Source organism: Bos taurus, chromosome 10 (genome assembly GCF_002263795.3).
Source record: "Bos taurus isolate L1 Dominette 01449 registration number 42190680 breed Hereford chromosome 10, ARS-UCD2.0, whole genome shotgun sequence".
Classification (NCBI taxonomy): domain Eukaryota; kingdom Metazoa; phylum Chordata; class Mammalia; order Artiodactyla; family Bovidae; genus Bos; species Bos taurus.
This window is the reverse complement of record NC_037337.1, coordinates 58,212,688-58,230,558: the sequence shown is the minus strand read 5'-3', so window position 1 is coordinate 58,230,558 and position 17,871 is coordinate 58,212,688. Positions and strand designations below refer to the sequence as shown.

Sequence of the window (17,871 nt, the reverse complement as noted above, 5' to 3'; positions counted from 1 at the left end):
GCCCCCAATCTTTCCCAGCATCAGGGTCTTTTCCAATGAGTTAGGCCTTCACATCAGGTGCCCAAAATATTGGAGCTTCAGCTCCAGCATCAGTCCTTCCAATGAATGTGCAGGGTTGATTTCCTTTGGGATTGACTGGTTTCATCTCCTTGCTGTTCAAGGGACTCTCAAGAGTCTTCTCCAGCACCACAGTTTGAAAGCATCAATCTTCAGCACTCAGCCTTTTTTATGGTCCAACTCTCATATCTATACATGACTACATGTGGTGGAAACACCACAGCTTTGGTTATACAGACCTTTGTCAGCAAAGTGATGTCTCTGCTTTTTACTACACTGCCTAGGTTTGTCATGGCTTTTTTTCCAAGGAGCAAGTGTCTTTTAATTTCATGGCTGAAGTCACTGCCCACAGTGATTTTGGAGCACAATAAAATTAAGTCTGTCATTGTTTCCATTTTTTCCCCATCTATTTGCCATGAAGTGATGGGACCAGATGCTATGGTCTTAGTTTTTTGAATGTTGAGTTTCAAGCCAGCTTTTTCACTCTTCTCTTTCACCTTCATCAAGAGGCTCTTTAGTTCCGCTTTGCTTTCTACCGTTAGGGTGGTGTCATCTGCATATCTGAGGTTATTGATATATTGTAGATAGGTGTATATGATATGCTGGTACCACATGAAAGTGGATGGCTAGAGCCTTATAGCTCTGCTCAGGGTCCGGGGGCTTGTGAAGACAGTGGTGAAGGAAAATCCTCCCACTGGTTAGAAATTGAAGCAGGATATATGACTTTACCCTAAGTCTGGGGTGAGAGATGGCTAGAGTAGAGACCTACACTGATACTTGGGCAGCTGCTGCTGGTTTGGCTGAATGGTCAGGACCTTGAAGACTGGTGACAAGGAAATCTTGGACACAGATATGTGGGTGAACCCCTCTAAACAGGTGCAGATTGAAGACAGTTGTCTCCCATGTCAATGCCTCCAAAGGGTGGCCACTATAGAGGATCTCACTAATCAAGTAGACAAAATTCTGTGCTATGTGGCTATCAGAGAGCTTCTTTACACAGCTGCCATGGTGCCTGCTCTATGAATGCCCATGAATGAAGAGGCCATGCAGCAGAGACAGAGGATGTGGCCATAACAGAACTCCCTCTCGAGGGCCTGATCTGCAAGTGCCAGCGATTCTGATGTGGTGAGAAATGAATTTTGCCAGAAGGGAATATAAACCTTGTCAAACTGAGCTGGTTGGGACATCTTATGAGTTCCCTTATTAAGTTAAATGTTTTGATATAGGTTCATGTTTTATTTTCACGGGAGTCATGATTTTACATTTTTGAACTTTTTATTTTAGCAGCAAGCACAGTTGTTTCTTAGATTTGGAGTAGCCTGGGTGTTAGTAGTAAATCTTCTGGCCCTGCCATTGGTTAATATCAGCTGAATCAAACAAATGAATAAATAACCTCCACACAGAACTTCTTATCCAGTTTGCAGTCAGACTTGGCTATAATCTCCGCTCTGCCACTTGGAAGCTGTGCAACTGTGAAAAAAGTTTTTCAGCTCTCCCGGCCTCAATTTCCTAATGTAAGAAATGAATGTGATGAACTGTCTGCATCATAGGTTGTTACAAGGGTTACATGAGTTGGTATGTACAAAGGCTTTAGCATACTGCTTGGCACATAGTAAAAGCTCTTTACAGAGGAGCTTATATTATTAATATGAATTGATCAAGGTTACCAGGCTCACTAGCACCACTTCTAACCCAAATGCAATTTGTGACATTTTTGGTGAGTCTTACCTATACAGTTTCTGGTTTTGATTTTAAAATACTGAAAGTAGCTAGAGACCACCTACTATTTTTTCATATACATTTTAACAGCTTTATTGTGATATAATTCATAATACCACAAAATTCACTTTTATAGATTTCAGTGGGTTGTAGTATATTCCCAGTAGTGCAACCATCACCACTGTGTAATTTCATTATCTCAAAGGATATCCAATCTCCTCAGTAACCACTGATCTACTTTCTGTCGCTATGGATCTGCCTATCATGAAAGTGGCACATTTCGTGTAAATGGAATCATTCACTATGGGGTCCTGTGTGCCCGGCTTCTTTTACCTGGTATGTTTTCAAAGCTCATCCATGTTGGAGCTTGAATCAGTACTTAATTCCTTTGTATTGCTAAAAAATATCCCATTGTATAGATAGACCACATTTTGGCTATCCATTCATCAGCAGTTGAACCTTTGAATTGCTCCACTTTGAGCTGCTCTGAACATTTGTGCTCAAGTTTCTGTGTGGACATGTTTTCATTTCCCTCAGGTACACGCCTAGGAGGGGAAGGCCACCTATTACTGGGGAACACAGACAGCGACTTCTGGTTCCTGGTTTACATGAGTAACCAGGCAAATGTTAAGCATTCCCCAGTGGTGTGTTGGTCAGATAACCTGGGGTTCAAAGATAGGCAATTTTTGTTGTCACAGTCTTTGCATAAATGTTCATACCATATTTGCACTGAGTTTTTCTTATGTATGTGGTTAAATCAACCAGCACATTATTTCTGATCCCATCTCCTCCCTGGAGGGTCTGCATCCTTTTCGCAACTACAGAAACATATTCATTTCACTTCTTTCACCAGAATTACTGTAAGTCCACGCACCGTGGAGACTGACCAGTCCTGAAGGCCAGCCTAGCTAGCACCAAGCCCTGGTTAGAGAAAAAGGCGTTGGCAGATGCTCTGAAGACTGATCTGATTCTCCCCTCTCACTGGTGAGAGAGCACGTGCTCCCAAAGGATCTACAGACAAGAAGATTCACTGAGACCCTTCCCCAGCTTGCCCCCTCATCAGAATTCCCAGCCCACTTCAGTCCTGCCTTATCCTGATCTCCAGGGAGGGGCCTTAGGGTCTGTGTGTTCAACTTGCTGTTGAGCCAGTGGGCACATGTGGGGAACGCAGATCTACAAATGCCTGCTCAGTCAGCAATCCTAGGCTTGGAGGGAAGCTCCAATCCCAGTGCCAGTTAATCTTTGAACTCAGCAGTTGGGCTTACCCCAGAATCCCAAGGGTCTTCCTTTGAAAAGACTGTCAAAGAGACAGCCCCCGCTGGTCTCTTGCCTTGCCCACTGCCTCTCTGTGCCCAGGTATGCTGCTTTCAAAGTCAGTATGACCCTGGGAGTCTTTCCAGGGGACTCTCCAAAGTCAAAACTATTTTCACAATAATACTGACTCCTTTTTTGTACGTGTGGCTTTTAAAACTCTGATTTTCTCAGGAGTTTTCAAGAGCTACTGATGGGTGGTAGAATATGTGCTTCTGGAATCCTGTGTTTCATCATTTTTCTCAGTTTTCATTTCTAATATGATAAATATTGATAGATATAAGCCACATAAACAAGAAGCTCTTTGGGTCCTCAATAATTTTTAAGAGTGTAGAGATATCTTTAGATGAAAACATTGAGAACCACTAGCCTAGATGAATCTTTAATAATTACTATTTTGATACATGAGTAGGGACTGTAGGGGTGAGAGGAGAGGAAAGAATGAAAAAGGAGGAGAGTAGGGAGGAGGGGGAGAGGGAGGAGGAGGAGGGGGAGAGGGAGGAGGAGGAGGAGAGAGACAAGGAAAGAGGGGAAATAAGGAGAGAGAGGAGGGGGAGATGGGAGGACAAGGGGAAGAATGTGGGAGAAGGGACAGGAGGAGTTGGAAGGGAGAGGATGAGAACAGCAAAGGTAAGAGGGAAGGAACTTTAGAGCTCTCCCATTTCCTAGATGAGGAAACTGAGGCTGAGAGGCATTTAGATATTATATATCCTGTAAAAGTGGAAAAGCTCGGTCTAAACCTTTGTCCCTATGCTGTCCCCCTCTTAAGATCAATCAAGGGTTAGCAGGATCACCTTCTAGCCAGATGGCCAAGCAACTAGGAGGCCAGGTTGCAACGGCCCTTACATCTTGTGCTCTTTTAAAGTCACTTACAATGCAGGGAAGGGTGTGGAGGAGGCCCAGGATAGGAAGAGGGAAGTGGATAATGGGTGCCTGCTCTGGCCCCGGGCTCACTGCAGAACCCCGAACCCAGACCCGCTTCTGGGAGGCCAGCCGCCCGCTCCCTCAAAGCAGCTGCCTTGGTTTTAGTGCACAGGTATGTCCCACACCACCTGTCATCACACACCTCCTTGTTAAACCCCTTCTCTGCCTAACCTTTCTCTTCGCTGGCTGGAAAGGGGGTGTCCAAGGCTGTGCACACCAGTGGGCACATCTGTTTGGCCCCTTCACCACAATGGTTTAGGACCTTTGCCTCCTAGTCTTCTAAAAAAAAAGAAAGCCTGATTAACAAACTCCACTCAGTACTATTTTCAATATGCAAAATACAATTTATTACCTAAAGTTTAATCCCTGAATCTCCATGTAGTCTGTATATTCCCAACCACGTATTTCATCAATAATACTACTGAACAACACCCAAGTGAGACTAAATACTTATAGGGGAGGTGGCTTACTGCCCATGGGGGTGAGTGTTGGAGGGAATACTTTCTTAGGGCCCTGAAAGTCACTTTTCTGATTGTAAAGTTAGGGACTACTTTGCACATATACTGACGATACCTCCCACCTCTCCAAATATACATTGAATTTGCTTGCATCTGAGTGACTTCTCCTTTGCCCTGTCTTCCTTCACTTCTGGGAGGTCGAGGTCAGAGTGCAGACACATGGAAGGGTCTGTGGGAGACCGGGAAGGAAGTACCATAATGAGGAGCCCAGGAACAAACTCGGGAGAACCTTCTGGGAGCGGAGCTTGGGGATTTCACAGGACACGTTGTGGGGCCAGCACTTCAGCAGCTGGCAGGAACTGGGTGGACCTGCTGCCCATTTCCCTGAGCCCCTGATCAGAATGGAGTCTGCTAAATGGAGAAGGTGCTGAAAGGTGTCCCTCTGGGCTATGCTCTGGCCCATCTTCTGTCTTGTTCTCAAGGTGGGTAGAGCAGCAGAGATGGAGTGGGTGCAGGTTGGGGGAGGTGAGTAGGAGCCTTTCACATGGTCTCTCTCTACTCCAGGACCTACTGTGTAGTAAAACCCTTAGTAAATGTTTTCTTGGCAAATGATTGAATATAACCATTATGTTTATTTTAAGAGTTTATGGAAAAGCTGGCCTGGGGAATTTCTGACTCATTTTGATATCTGAATGAGTAGTTTTGTCGGTGGGCCTGGTGCACCCCCTGAGGTTTACAGGCCTATCAGATGGCTCCAGGTCTGGAAGGGCCTCTGCAAGCAGCAGAACCTGGGGCTGGGCCTGCAAAGCCAGAACTACCATCAGGAGAAGGGCCAGGCTGCAGCAGGGCCATGAGAGGGGACCGAGGATCTGGGGGACTCAGCACACACAGCCCTCAGACAACACAAGGACATGGCCCGGCAGACCCAACCACCCAGAGGGCAAGCCTCACCCAGGAATGGTTTTTGGTTTGAGGTGACCTTTTATTTCCCTAAGTGATGAATCCCGTCTTTATGAATGAGGAAGTTTCTAAAACAAAGGATGAGCTTCTACACTTGAAAATAAGGGATCCTACAACTAAAGCACTTGGTATCTTCCAGAAGGATCTGCTGAATTTTAAATAAAGGCAGGATATTATGTTTTTTTCCTCCATATAAGTGAAGCAAAGACATCATCATTCAAGAGCTAACAATCTGTGTATGTAATTACACTTGCAATGCAATAAATACGAGTATAATTGATATGGACAAGATTCACTTTAGCTTGAGTAGATGCTACTAATCCTAATACATCTAATACCACAAATAGGTTTTTAAATAAGTTTACTGTCCTCTGTTCCCACATAGAAAGGTTTTGGTTCCTCTGAGAAGCGTTTGTGTCCCAAACAGCACTCAGCTTTTCCCTCTAATGACAGAAAATGTCCCGTCCTCCCGATACAAGCCACCATCACAAGAAACATAGATCAAACCTGTCTATTCTACCCATATCTCTGCTTCATTTGTAACACGGAAATGTTTTACCTGAAAAAAAAAGACAAGAGGAAGCAAGGCTGAAAAGGATACTTTCACAATAAAAACACATGTAAAAGAACTGATTTTGTCTTATTACATTTGGAATTGGAATTTTCTTCTAAGACCAAGTAACGTGGTCCTCACATAGTCCATTAAAATCAGCAGTTCCTGGGGAAGGTTTCAAATGTCAGAATGCACACTGAGAAAAATCAGCTTTTAAAGTGCTCCAAAAAAAAAATCTTGATTCCAGGAAACAAAACGGGATATAGTAAATGGTCAATTCTACTGGGAATAGTAGAATTCTACCAGGAATAGAGAATGAGTTGAGACTAGTATAATTTATAATAATCTTAAAAACAGATATATTTGCAAAAATGTTCAAAATGAAAAACACTGTGCTGGAAGGTGTTTTCATAGTGTTGGAGGTTCACACCGGGATCTTTCCAGGGTGATGGTTTTAATAGTAATGTTGGAGGCGTTTGGTGAACTGTCAGTCACGGAGCTGCTCACTTGAAGCTAAGTTGCAAGAAACTCTCAGACCCTCTAGAAGTAAGATCTATTTACATGTGATGAGTTCAGGTTCTATTCTCAGGTGCCCATGTGCACTGTGATTAAGCCCAGACCTGCAAAGACACAGACAGACAATCTTCAGTCTGTTTTCCAGTTGACATTTGTAAAATCTGAGTTTAAAGACAGAAAATCAAAATTTTTAATACACAAACATACACACTGCATCCAAAATAGAGCACTCACATGTCTCAGAAGGATAATACTTCAGTCCTAGCGACTCAAACGCGCTTCTTTGGCCCTCGCCTTCCCTCTCCCTTAGTTAACTGTCTGAAGGGCATCTGTGGCCCCCTTGCTGCTGCTGCTAAATCGCTTCAGTCGTGTCCGACTCTGTGCGACCCCATAAACGGCAGCCCACCAGGCTCCCCCGTCCCTGGGATTCTCCAGGCAAGAACACTGGAGTGGGTTGCCATTTCCTTCTCTAGGCCCCCTTGCTAAGGAATGGTAATTCTTAGACTGACAACTGGAATTCTCTGTATGCATCCAGCTCTCTGGGTATACTGACATGGCTTTATTAATTTATCAAACTCTTGCCCAGGATGATGGAATCACAACTTCACTGTTTATTTCATGAATTTTGAAAAAAATCCATTTATCCTAAGACTGGACTATTCAATTACTCATTTTAGAAATGACATACACTTCTTAGGATAATATGCAGCATCAAATGACCAGCTACTTTTCTAGACAGTCTTTGAAATTCTCTCCCTCCCCTGACCCTGTGTCCAGCAAACAATCTTAAGCTATGTCCCAAATTTGTTCAATCCTACTTAAGTCCCTCCATCAAAAGATTTACCTTCAATCAGACCCCTAAAACCTTTGGCAGATAAATATCTGCCTTTGCTCTCTCCTTCTGAAATGCTAAGATGACTGTCAAGCTTGTGATCTTCCACAGTGAAGTAAGTTTTGCTTGCTGAACAGTTATTTTGGTGGCATTTCTAGGGAGCCAACACCTGACACAGTCATGGAGCTCTTTGAGAATCTAATAAAGCCATACGGACACTATTCCTGGAAAAATGCACACATATACACAATTTAGCATGTAACTGCACAGACTTCATAGGTCTCCTGAAGCCTCTGTGTGAACTTCACAGGGGTCTGTGACTGGGATAAGGATCCTGGTGCTCCTGGGAGGTGAGATTGGAAATTGGATTTGTCACAGGCTGGAATCAGACTTTTAGGGTATCTGTGTTGGAATACCTGCATTGATGGGAAACTCACTACCTCCCAAGGCAAATCATTCCTCTGTGGCTACAGACTTGAAATTAGAGCTCTCTTTTGGCTGCCCAGGCACATCCTAGCTTACTCTGACCTCTCTGCTTTCAAGAAGACCAATCCCGCCTGCTCTCACACACACAGTAATGTAGAACAAGCTTCTCTTACTCTGAGGGTATGATCCCATGATCCTGAGCAAAAGGCAGTCCCATCAGGGGAAACTCGTAGAGTACTAACACGGTTTTCATGTCCAAACAAGATGGAGACTCGAGACCCCTTGAGGACATCCCAGACGTTGATGGTATAATCATTGTATCCAGCAAACAGCAGGCGACCTTAAAACAAGAGGTAACATGGTTACTCAACCAGCTCCTTCCTTTTGATTTTCTTTTCATGACGCTCATTCATGTGCTCGTTCACTCATTCATTCAATAAACAGTGCTTTAGTGCCCACTGTATACCAGGCATTGTGGTTTGCCCTGGGGATTCAAAGAGGAGAAAGCACAGTTGCTGGCCCCTGTGGAGGGTGATGGTGGGCGGGCTGACTCATGTATCATTGCACGCTGTGTGGAAGGGGCTGTAATGGAAGTGCTCAGCTATGTGTTAAGTGCTATGTGATCACAGAGGCAAGGGGATCAAAGAGGATACTATGGGAGAAGCACTATCTGAGTTGGCCTTGGAGAGTTGAATAGGAGTTTGCCATGCAGAGAAGGGAGGGAAGATGATGTTCCAGGGAGCAGCAGCAGCACAAAGGCACAGCTGCATGACTGGAAGGTGTCTGGGAGAATTGAATGGTCCACGGACACAATGTGCCAGTGCTGCCCTGACTTTCCATGGTAGCCTCTCCAGCTGCGAAGGCAGAGGCGACGTGAGCTTCGGGGCAACAAGAAGGGGACTCTCGCTTCACTCCTTCCACCTCTGAAAAAAGTCCCTTTTCAAGTGTCAAGGGGGAAATGGAAGGCTGGAGAGGAAATGCCTAAAGGCATAGCAGATGGAGTTCTGATATATCATTGTTCTGAAGAAGAGTGTTAGATGGGCCCAGCCTTCATGTATGGGCTGGGGAAGCTGCTTCAAGCTGGGCAAAATGTGGTGTCAAAAATGCATTGGAGGAAAACCAGTGCAGGCTAGACTCTCAGCAGGTGGAGCCATAGGAAGTTCAGCTGAGGGGAAGCCTGACGGATTCTCTGGGGTCCCGTTTCACAGTCCCAGGAAAACCTTACCACTGAGGGAGAAGTCCACGCTGGAAGCTCCAAAGATGATGCTCTCTTTGGAATAGATGGCGACCTCCCTGTCTGCCCGGAGGTCATAGAGGCGACACTGGGGTGACAAAGAGCACAAAGAGGCACTTGTTTCTGGGTCCTGTTTGGTGCATCAGTGATCACAGAGCTACAGGCAGGTGCCGGTAGCTTGTGTGGTTTGAGGGTCAAGGGGAAAACCTTTCGCTTTCTCTCAGTATTTTCTTCCTCAATCCCAATTCTTATTATATCCCCATGAAGCACTGGAGACTCGAAGAAACAGCAAATGCAGATTTCTTTAGTACAAAAAACAAAATGTAAGCCTTCTTTTTTTCTGATAAGAAATATGTGTTCATTGTAGAAAATTCAGAAAATCTCAGAAATGCATAAAGAAGGAAATCCTAGAGATGTTTACTAATACCTGGCTATTTCCTTCAGTTTTAATCTACTTTAAAAAAAATTACTTATTTGGCTGCAACAGCTTAGTTGTGGCACGCACAGGGTCTTCAGTCTTTATTGTGGCATGTAGCATCTTTAATTGCAACACGTGAGATCTAGTTCCTTTATCAGGGATCAAACCTGCAACCCCTGCATTGGGAGCTCGGAGTCTTAGCTACTGGACCATCAGGGAAGTCCCAGTCTTAATCTATTTTACGTGTGGATTTAAATGGGGTGGCTGTTTCATTATTGCTTCAATAATAATCTTCAAAAAATAGGATTAACGTGGTTGTTATATTCCTCATGTGGATAGATCAGAATCTACTTAGCCATACTCTGCTAAGTGTCTTGATTGTGTCTAATTTTTCTCTTTTATAAATAAAATTATGAGGAAGCCATGATCATTCTGCTATCAAAATCTTTATATGTATCTTTAATATTTTCTCAGAATAGCTAAGGAATGGAATCCTTAGAATTGTTTCCAAGAAATTACAAAGGATAAGGAAAGCTTTTAAAATTCCCAAAATCTATGCCCTTATATTTTGTTAAATATTCTTTGGCATACAGAAGTTTTAAATTTTCATTATTAACAAACTCTCAGTCTATTCCTTGTCATTTCTTTCACAATAGCAAACTAAGGTGAAATTCATTATTTAATAAGATATTTGCTATTTTGAGAGCATAGTAAGGTTGTGCCTACTGAAAAACAGGTCAACATTATTTTGCAACTAGTATCAAAAGACTTAAAATTAGGCCAGTTTTTGACTCATCAAGTTTATGTATGAGAATTCATCCTAAGGAAACAATAAGAGAGGTACCAAAAATACTTGCTTATAGCAGAGTTTTTAACAGGGAAAAAAAACCCTAAAAAAAAACCTAAATGTCCCCAGATTGAAGATTGGTTAGTAAATGATGACATATCCATAATATGGAAAACTATTCAATCATTAAGAATATATAATGTAGGAAAGTATTTATTGGCATGAGAAAATGTTCACAATCTATTGCTAAGTGCAAAAAGCAAATTATAAAACAGCATTTGTTTAAAAACTAAAAAGACAGAAAGGAATTTACTCAACTGTGATTTTTCTTGTATAGAATGATTAACAAAATTTAGTTTTTTCCCCCTAAGTTTTCTTTATAGAAGTCATATCAGTTCTGTAATCAGGAAAACAATTATTTTTGAAACATAAAATTAAGTCAGCATATCTCTCCTTCAAATAGGAAAAGCTCTTGAGGACTTAAACATACCGTAGCATCATCTGATCCTGAAGCAAAGGCATCTCCACTTGGGTAGTACCTGCAGAGAGGAAGTGTGGGGAGAAGGCACTTAGAGCCGTGATTCCCAATCCTGGGTGACCATCAGAAGCCTCTTGGAAGGCCGGCCCACGCTGGGCCCTCGGACTCTAGGGACACAAGGACTACTCATTACAGAGACCAGAAACGGAGGCTCAGCAGGAAGGCCCCACTGGCCTACCTTAGTTTCTTCTCTGTAAACAGGGGACAGTGACACTGGCCTTGCAGAGTGTTGGTGAGGATAAATGAGACAATATGTCTATTTGTATCTGACACTGAACACAGGCAGATGCCTATATCCTTACTTTCCCTTGATCACACACCCCATTCCAAAGGCTTGGCCAGAGGTCAGGGATAAGACAGTGCTTACAAACACAGACGCTGCAATTGGATGAAAGGGGACTACACTGGCCACTCACTACAGGGGGTACTTTTGGCAAGCGACTTCGACTGGCCCAGCCTCAGTTTCTTCATCTGAAAAGCGAGGAGGATAATGCACACTTCCTATTGTAAAGACTGAATAAGACAGTATACACACAAAAAAATGGCATGGGGCCAGATAAAATGAATGCAATTAATGATATGATTACTGTTACAGTCATCCTCTCCTCAATAATCAGGCCTCTGGAGAGAGGGTACTGTAAGTTGAGACCTGATGAATATTAGAAGAGGGTTCTGGGTTGAGGGGACAGCATGGGTGAGAGAATATGCAATTTTAAGCTGTTATTTCATGAATATATAGGAATTTATTTTTGTAGCTTTATAGTCTATCTTGTATCTTAATAACTTCACTTACTGTAGTAATTTCTCAAATTATTTCCTTGGATTTTCTAGGTACTCTCTACACATCTGCAAAAAATGATAGTTTTTTCCCCTTCCTACATTTAAGGTCAGTGAGCTAGAAAATTCTTATTAACATTTCTACTAATAAAGTAATTATTCTTACTGTGTTCTAGCTTTTAAGGGGAATAAGTCTAGTGCTTTCCTCTAAGTATAATGAAGATTCTTCAGTGGTTACACTTTAAATGCTGTCCTGATGGTGCCATCTTCCAAATGTATATGTTAACTCCTGACCTCTCTCTTGGAATCCAGTTCCCAGATCCGGCTACCTACTTGACATCTCCACTTGGTCATACAATAGCATCTCAAGCTTGGCTAGCCCAAGACAGAACTCCAGAATCCATGTGCAACCATTGCCTTCTCCCTGCACTGCTTCCAACCCTCCCGGATTTAGCAAATGGATCAGGGTTTATGTCCCTTATAACAGATTCAGGTTCCCTGAGCTCAGGATTCTCCTCCTGAAATGCAACCCCTTGAATGTGCAGGTGTCATTTAGTCCTTTTCATGTCACCCTGTGATACTGGAGCTTGGATAACTAGCATAGCTACCACCATCACTATTAGTAATCAACTATCCTTCATCTCTAACCCAGGAATCTTACGCCTTTTACCAGCACCCATGAAACTCTGGAAGCCTTACTTGATAGCCTGCAATCAGGGTAAAATCTCAAATCCTTCCCAATTCTAGACATTTCTATCCTTACTGTGTCTTCTTTAGTTTCAGCCACCATCACTTCTATCTGGAACTCACACAACAGCCTTCTAACTGGCTATAATACTTCCATTCTCATTCCCCTACAATGCATTCTCCATACAGCAGCCAGAGTGATCTTTTAAAGACAAAACTTGTATCATGTTAGCCACCTCAAGTGGTCACCTGGCCTTTTGTTAGGTCCCTGAGCATCTCATCTCCCTGATCCTCCTCCCAGCTCTTTGAAAGCCTGGCTCCTTCACTATCCTGGTATCAATTTAAACATCAATTTCTCAGAGATGCCTGACCAGTCAAAGAAATAACCTATCTCCATCACAGTTCCCTGTTTTACTTTTCAATGGAACTTATCAGTATCTTTGTATACTGTACATTTATCTGTGCTTTGTCTTATTTGTCTCCTATAGGAAAGTAGAAAATTTTTATCTTGTTTAAAACAATATTCCCAGTTCCTGGAATAATGTTCAACAGATAAGTACTTAATAAATATTGGTTGAATGAATGAACAAAAAACACTGACTTCCTTTAGACAGGAAATAGCCATTGCTCCTGGTGAAATTACATTGAAATGCTCCAAGAAATCTGGAGTATTGTTCGGTCTCACCACACATCAGCTGTTATTGCTGGAAAAGCCTCTCTCAGCAAAGTAAATTGAGGCTGGAGGCTAAGCATTAGCCCAGGCTAGGAGACAGCAGAAAATAGAGAAGCAATGAGAACATTCTACTCACGGACCGGACACTATTGATGTCAGATTCGTGTGTTTCAAAGGCCTGCACGCACTGTCCAGAGCGCATGTCCCACACCATGGCTTTCTTGTCACATCCCTGCAAACGTAAAGTTACCCCGAGTTATGACTACTGCAAGGACTGCCCACAGACAGGTATGAGTTCTGGTTATGTCACAGAGATCGTTCAGTTCCCATTAGTAAAGGGCTCTGACAACATGCTTTTTTTTTTTTTTCTAAGACTAGCTTTCTTTAAGGCCACTTCCCTCTGACCTCAGGAGGTCAGAGCTAGGTCCTAGGGTAGGGGGAGCCAAAGAAAGTACCCAGACACCCTTTTTAGCATGTTTTCTTCTCTGCCATCTTTCTAAATGGCTGCAAGTTCTCCAGGGCCTCCTTCTTCCTTTCCTCCTAGGCATTTCTCTTCATGTTTCCCCCTCCTCTTTATCTCTGCTTCTATAAGGCCAGAGGGGAGGGCAAGTGGACAGTGGGTATGGTGGGAGCCCCCAGGCTTGCCTCAGGTGTGTGGGGCAGCCTGAAGACAGGTGGACAGCCAGGTGCTCCTGGCCAGCTGCAGCCCAGCAGCCCAGTCAGGGGGCTGCCCATAGTCAGCTGGGTGGCTCAGGCAAGTCACCTCCCTGGGTCTCGGCCTCAATACCTATAAAATGAACCCTCTCTGGGTAGCTAACATGACCCAGAGAATCAAAAACACCAAGTTTATGCATACTATCCTGCTTCTAGAAGCATTTTGATAAATTTTTGCAGAGCAGTCTGTGATTAAGCATGAGCTGTATAATTAGAGTCTCAAAGGACAAACAGAAGGAAACATGGGTTAAAATTAGATTGTTGGTTTCAACTCAGAGGAAGGGGTGGGTGAGGTACCATACTGATGTTTCAGAAAGACCTGCAATGGGGATTCAACTCTCCAACATCTTTACTGAGAATGCGGACAAAGGAATCAGAGTGTCTTCAAATCTTTGGAGGACCCTAAATCATGAAGTTTAATACTCTGAAAGACAGAATATAATCTATAATGATATCAACAATCTGAAAAAACAGTGTAGTTGATTGGAGATAAATACAATTATACAAAGACACGTGAATTAAACTTACACAGGTGGGGCCAAATATTCAAGAAGAAAATCAGTGTCCCTGCCAATTAGAGGCTTCACAACCCTCACCTGAGGTCCAGAACTAAGAGGTTGGCAGCTTGGAACAAAGGGCCTTTATGTCTTCCGGTTGCAAACATCATTAGATGGTGTCTGCATCTCTGTCCCCTCCCACCACTGTCTCTTGACAGAGATGAGACAGGACCAGGGTCAGGTCAGCCAGCTCAGTTCTCCACACTTATTCCCAGATGTCCTAGAAATACTTGCCTCTCCTACTTGCATAACACACTGGAAACTCTTCCCTCTACTATTCATAATACAGTAGAATATATGGGGAGGTGGGGGGCAAGTGCTTTTGTGCCTTCTACACAATTTACAAAGGATGAAATGTGGAGTCAGGCAGCAAAGGTGGGTCCCGGGTGTCCTAACTCGTCTGGTGCTCCTTTGCCATGGTGGCCTGCCTGCCGACTCTGAGTCTTCAGACACACTGTTCCCTGTGCCTGGGAGTTGGAGGGGCTGGAGGCTGGCAGGGGTGGGGTGGGAGAGTGTCCCACTGATGCCAAAGCCCTGATCACACCACAGCTATGCCTCACTGCTGTTTCTACCTGAGCCGCCTGGTGTCCTGGCTGCTGTCTCTACTGCTCTTGGATGCCAACTCTCTGCTACTCAGCCAAGGAGTCTCAGCCCCGCTCCAGGGGTGTCCCGTCTTGTCCCACAAATTGACAGGAAGTGCCACCCTGAGGCTCCCTGGGGGACAGAGGGCTCCTAGAGATCTTCCTGGGATCTTTACCCCAGACACGAAGGTGTTCCCGGTTTCTGATGGGGCCAGGTCCAGGCAGAGCACGTCGGCCCCATGCCCATGGAAGCTCTGCAGCAACTGCCCGCTCTCCACATCCCACAGGGCACATGTGCCATCACCGCTCGCCGTCAGGATCTGCCGCCGGAAAGGACAGGAAGGGTGTCATTAGGGCCTCTGGGAAGCCAAGCAGATGCTTGCAGTTCCACAGGGAAGAGAAGGCTCCTCACACATACACACACACACACCCCTGCTGAATCTGGACTCTAGCACAGAACTCTTTCTCCAGTACTGAGAAAGACAGTCCATTTTTGACACCCTTGCTGTCGTGAGCTGTTTACATTCCTGTCCTCTTGCAGAGGATGAAATCTGGAGGCCTTCCTGCAGTACCTGCCTGCCTGACACGTAGGAAGCACTCTGTGAACACCTGCTGAACAGAACCCCCAGCGGGTTCCACAGGCAGCCAAGCCTACCACTGAGCTTCCCAGACATTAGCATGCACCCCACACCCAGAGGCTCCCTGGGCCACTGAGTGGTGCGGACACACACGTACAGGGCCAAGGCCTTTGCTGTGTGCTAACCACGTCCAGGCCCTCCACTAGGTGGCAGGGTTGCAGAAAGACTGTGCCTTGGTCGCTGCTCTCCTGGAGCTCTGTTAACAGGATTGGCAGGAAGCCCATCTAACTCCCTGTCCCCGTGTTAATCAATTCCAGGGCAAGCCACACTTTCCCAGTGCTGCATTAGACAATACTGAGACCAAGTAAAAATAAACTAGCTGCTTGCTCCAGGAAATAACCTGATCCTGTGAGATAAAGACTCTGAACTAACTAAACAACTTATTAGCAGGACTAATAGCTTTGTAAAAAATTAATGAAACAGAGTGTGCTGTGCTAAGTCACTTTAGTCATGTCTGATTCTTTGTGACTCCATGGACCATACCCCACCAGGCTCCTCTTTCCATGGGTTTCTCCAGGCAAGAATACTGGAGTAGGTTGCCATTCCCTTCTCCAGGGAATCTTCCTGACCCAGGGATTGAGCCTAGGTCTCCTTCATTGCAGGCGGATTCTTTATCGTCTGAGCCACCAGGGAAGTCCTCAGTCTAGCTCTTTAATGGAAAATTTTCCTGGCATACTCTTTGATCAAAGAAATGAATAGTTTTTAAAAGTTAACAGTAAATTCTTAATCTTAAAATATTTTAAATATTTGTGCTCTTCATTATAAGTAAAAATAAAATTTTAAAATCAAACATTCATTATGATAAATGCACTAAACAGATCCTCTCACTCCACTGTCACTCATTTATTTTGGATTGTATAGAACTTGCAGGTCTTATACCAGCCTTTTGAGGTTTTCATTTTTCACCTTAGATCCCAGGGCTGGAAGGAGGCTTAGTTCATGAGTTCAGTGGTACGCAGCAAAGGCCATGCACCTGAATTACCTGTGAAGCTTTGTGTTAATAATAAAATAATAAGAGCTAGCATTTATTGGTATTTACCAGGGTTTATACCAAGTACTTCTGGAGAAGGAAATGGCAACCCACTGCAGGATTCTTGCCTGGGAAATCCTACGGACAGAGGAGCCTGGTGGGCTACAGTTCATAGGGTTGCAAAAGAGTCAGACACAATTTAGCTACTAAGCAACAACACCAAGTATTTTACATGAATCATCTCATTTAACCCTCAGAAAACCTCATGAGGGAGGAATATACTACCATCCTCACCTGTAGGTGAGAAAAACGAAACACAGGATAATAAAACCTGGTTTAGAACATCTTCTGTTGCTTTGGCTGCTCCTCACACCCAAAGATGTGAGGAATGGCCACGGCAGCAGCCAGGGCTACCGTGCCCCCTACTGCACAGACACGCGAGACTCCTGGTGGCGAACAACAGGGGCAAACGCTGCCCTCCCAGTCAGAACACGGCCCCCAGACAGCAACCGAACAGTTCCCCATCCCCAGGTCTCCCGGCCACTGCCCTTGCTGGCCCGCCTCCTGACATCAGTCAGCTGAAACCAGAACGGGCTTTAGTCTGACTCAGACAATCTCCTCCTTCAAATAAACCCAACCTGCCCCAGCCCCTGCAATGGCCGCCCACCGTCTGTAGGGTCAGCTCCGCCATGCAGGGCACGTAACCTACCCTCCTACCTCTCAGGCTGCCTGCCTCCCACAGTGCTCCCCTCACACCTCACTGGCAACACACTGTCCTCCAAGGCAGCCTCTCAAGGCATGTTTATGACCCCCCACTCCTGCTCCAGGCTCCCAGCCTCCCCGCTGTGCAGCCACCACTGGTAGCTGGCCATGTGGGTGGTGGCATCTACGAGGGTTTGTTGGAGAGAAGTGACAAGGGCAGTGTAGGATGTTTAGGATTCTGAAAGAAAATGGAGCCTATGTATTACCTCCACTTTGTGGCTTATTCAAAGTAGGGTACAGATTTTCTATATGAAGCCTTCTTTTTTCACATTTGTTAAAACAGAAGTCTAATATAGGTACAGTGAGGTGTGTCAAGTGCACAAGTCTGAAAGTCAGCACCCAGAAGGACCCTGGGACCACTTCTCCCACTCAAGATAGGAATTTCTACCACCCCAGAAGACTCCCTGATCCACTCCCACCCTACCAACTCAATTAGAGGAGGAGGTTTGATATGGCAGGGAATTATTTCAACTGTACCAACAATTAACAGCCCCGACTCTACCCATTTCTGATCTTATTAAAAATGATAATGTAACTAGGAGTTCCCTGATGGGCTAGTGGTTTGGATTCCACACTTTCATCATTGTGGCCTGGGTTCAATCCCTTGTTGGGGAACTGAGATTCGGCAAGCCATGTGGTATGGTCAAAATTATAATATATATATATACACACACACACACATATATATATTATACTTGGGCTTTCCAGGTGACACTAGTGGTAAAGAACTCGCCTACCAATGTAGTAGATATGGGTTTTAACCCTGGGTTTGGAAGATC

At 44.4% G+C, this 17,871-nt stretch overlaps 1 protein-coding gene across 1 annotated transcript in view; it reads right to left on the bottom strand.

The window, feature by feature from the left end:
• Positions 1–5,648: 5,648 nt before the first annotated feature.
• Positions 5,649–17,871, bottom strand: part of GNB5 (G protein subunit beta 5) — a 32,745-nt gene continuing 20,522 nt past the window's right edge. Inside the window, 6 exon segments of the mRNA NM_001099070.1 lie at positions 5,649–6,602; positions 7,930–8,096; positions 8,982–9,078; positions 10,686–10,734; positions 13,011–13,102; positions 14,899–15,042. Coding sequence (NP_001092540.1) covers positions 6,591–6,602; positions 7,930–8,096; positions 8,982–9,078; positions 10,686–10,734; positions 13,011–13,102; positions 14,899–15,042 — 561 coding nt within the window. The 3' untranslated portion in view covers positions 5,649–6,590.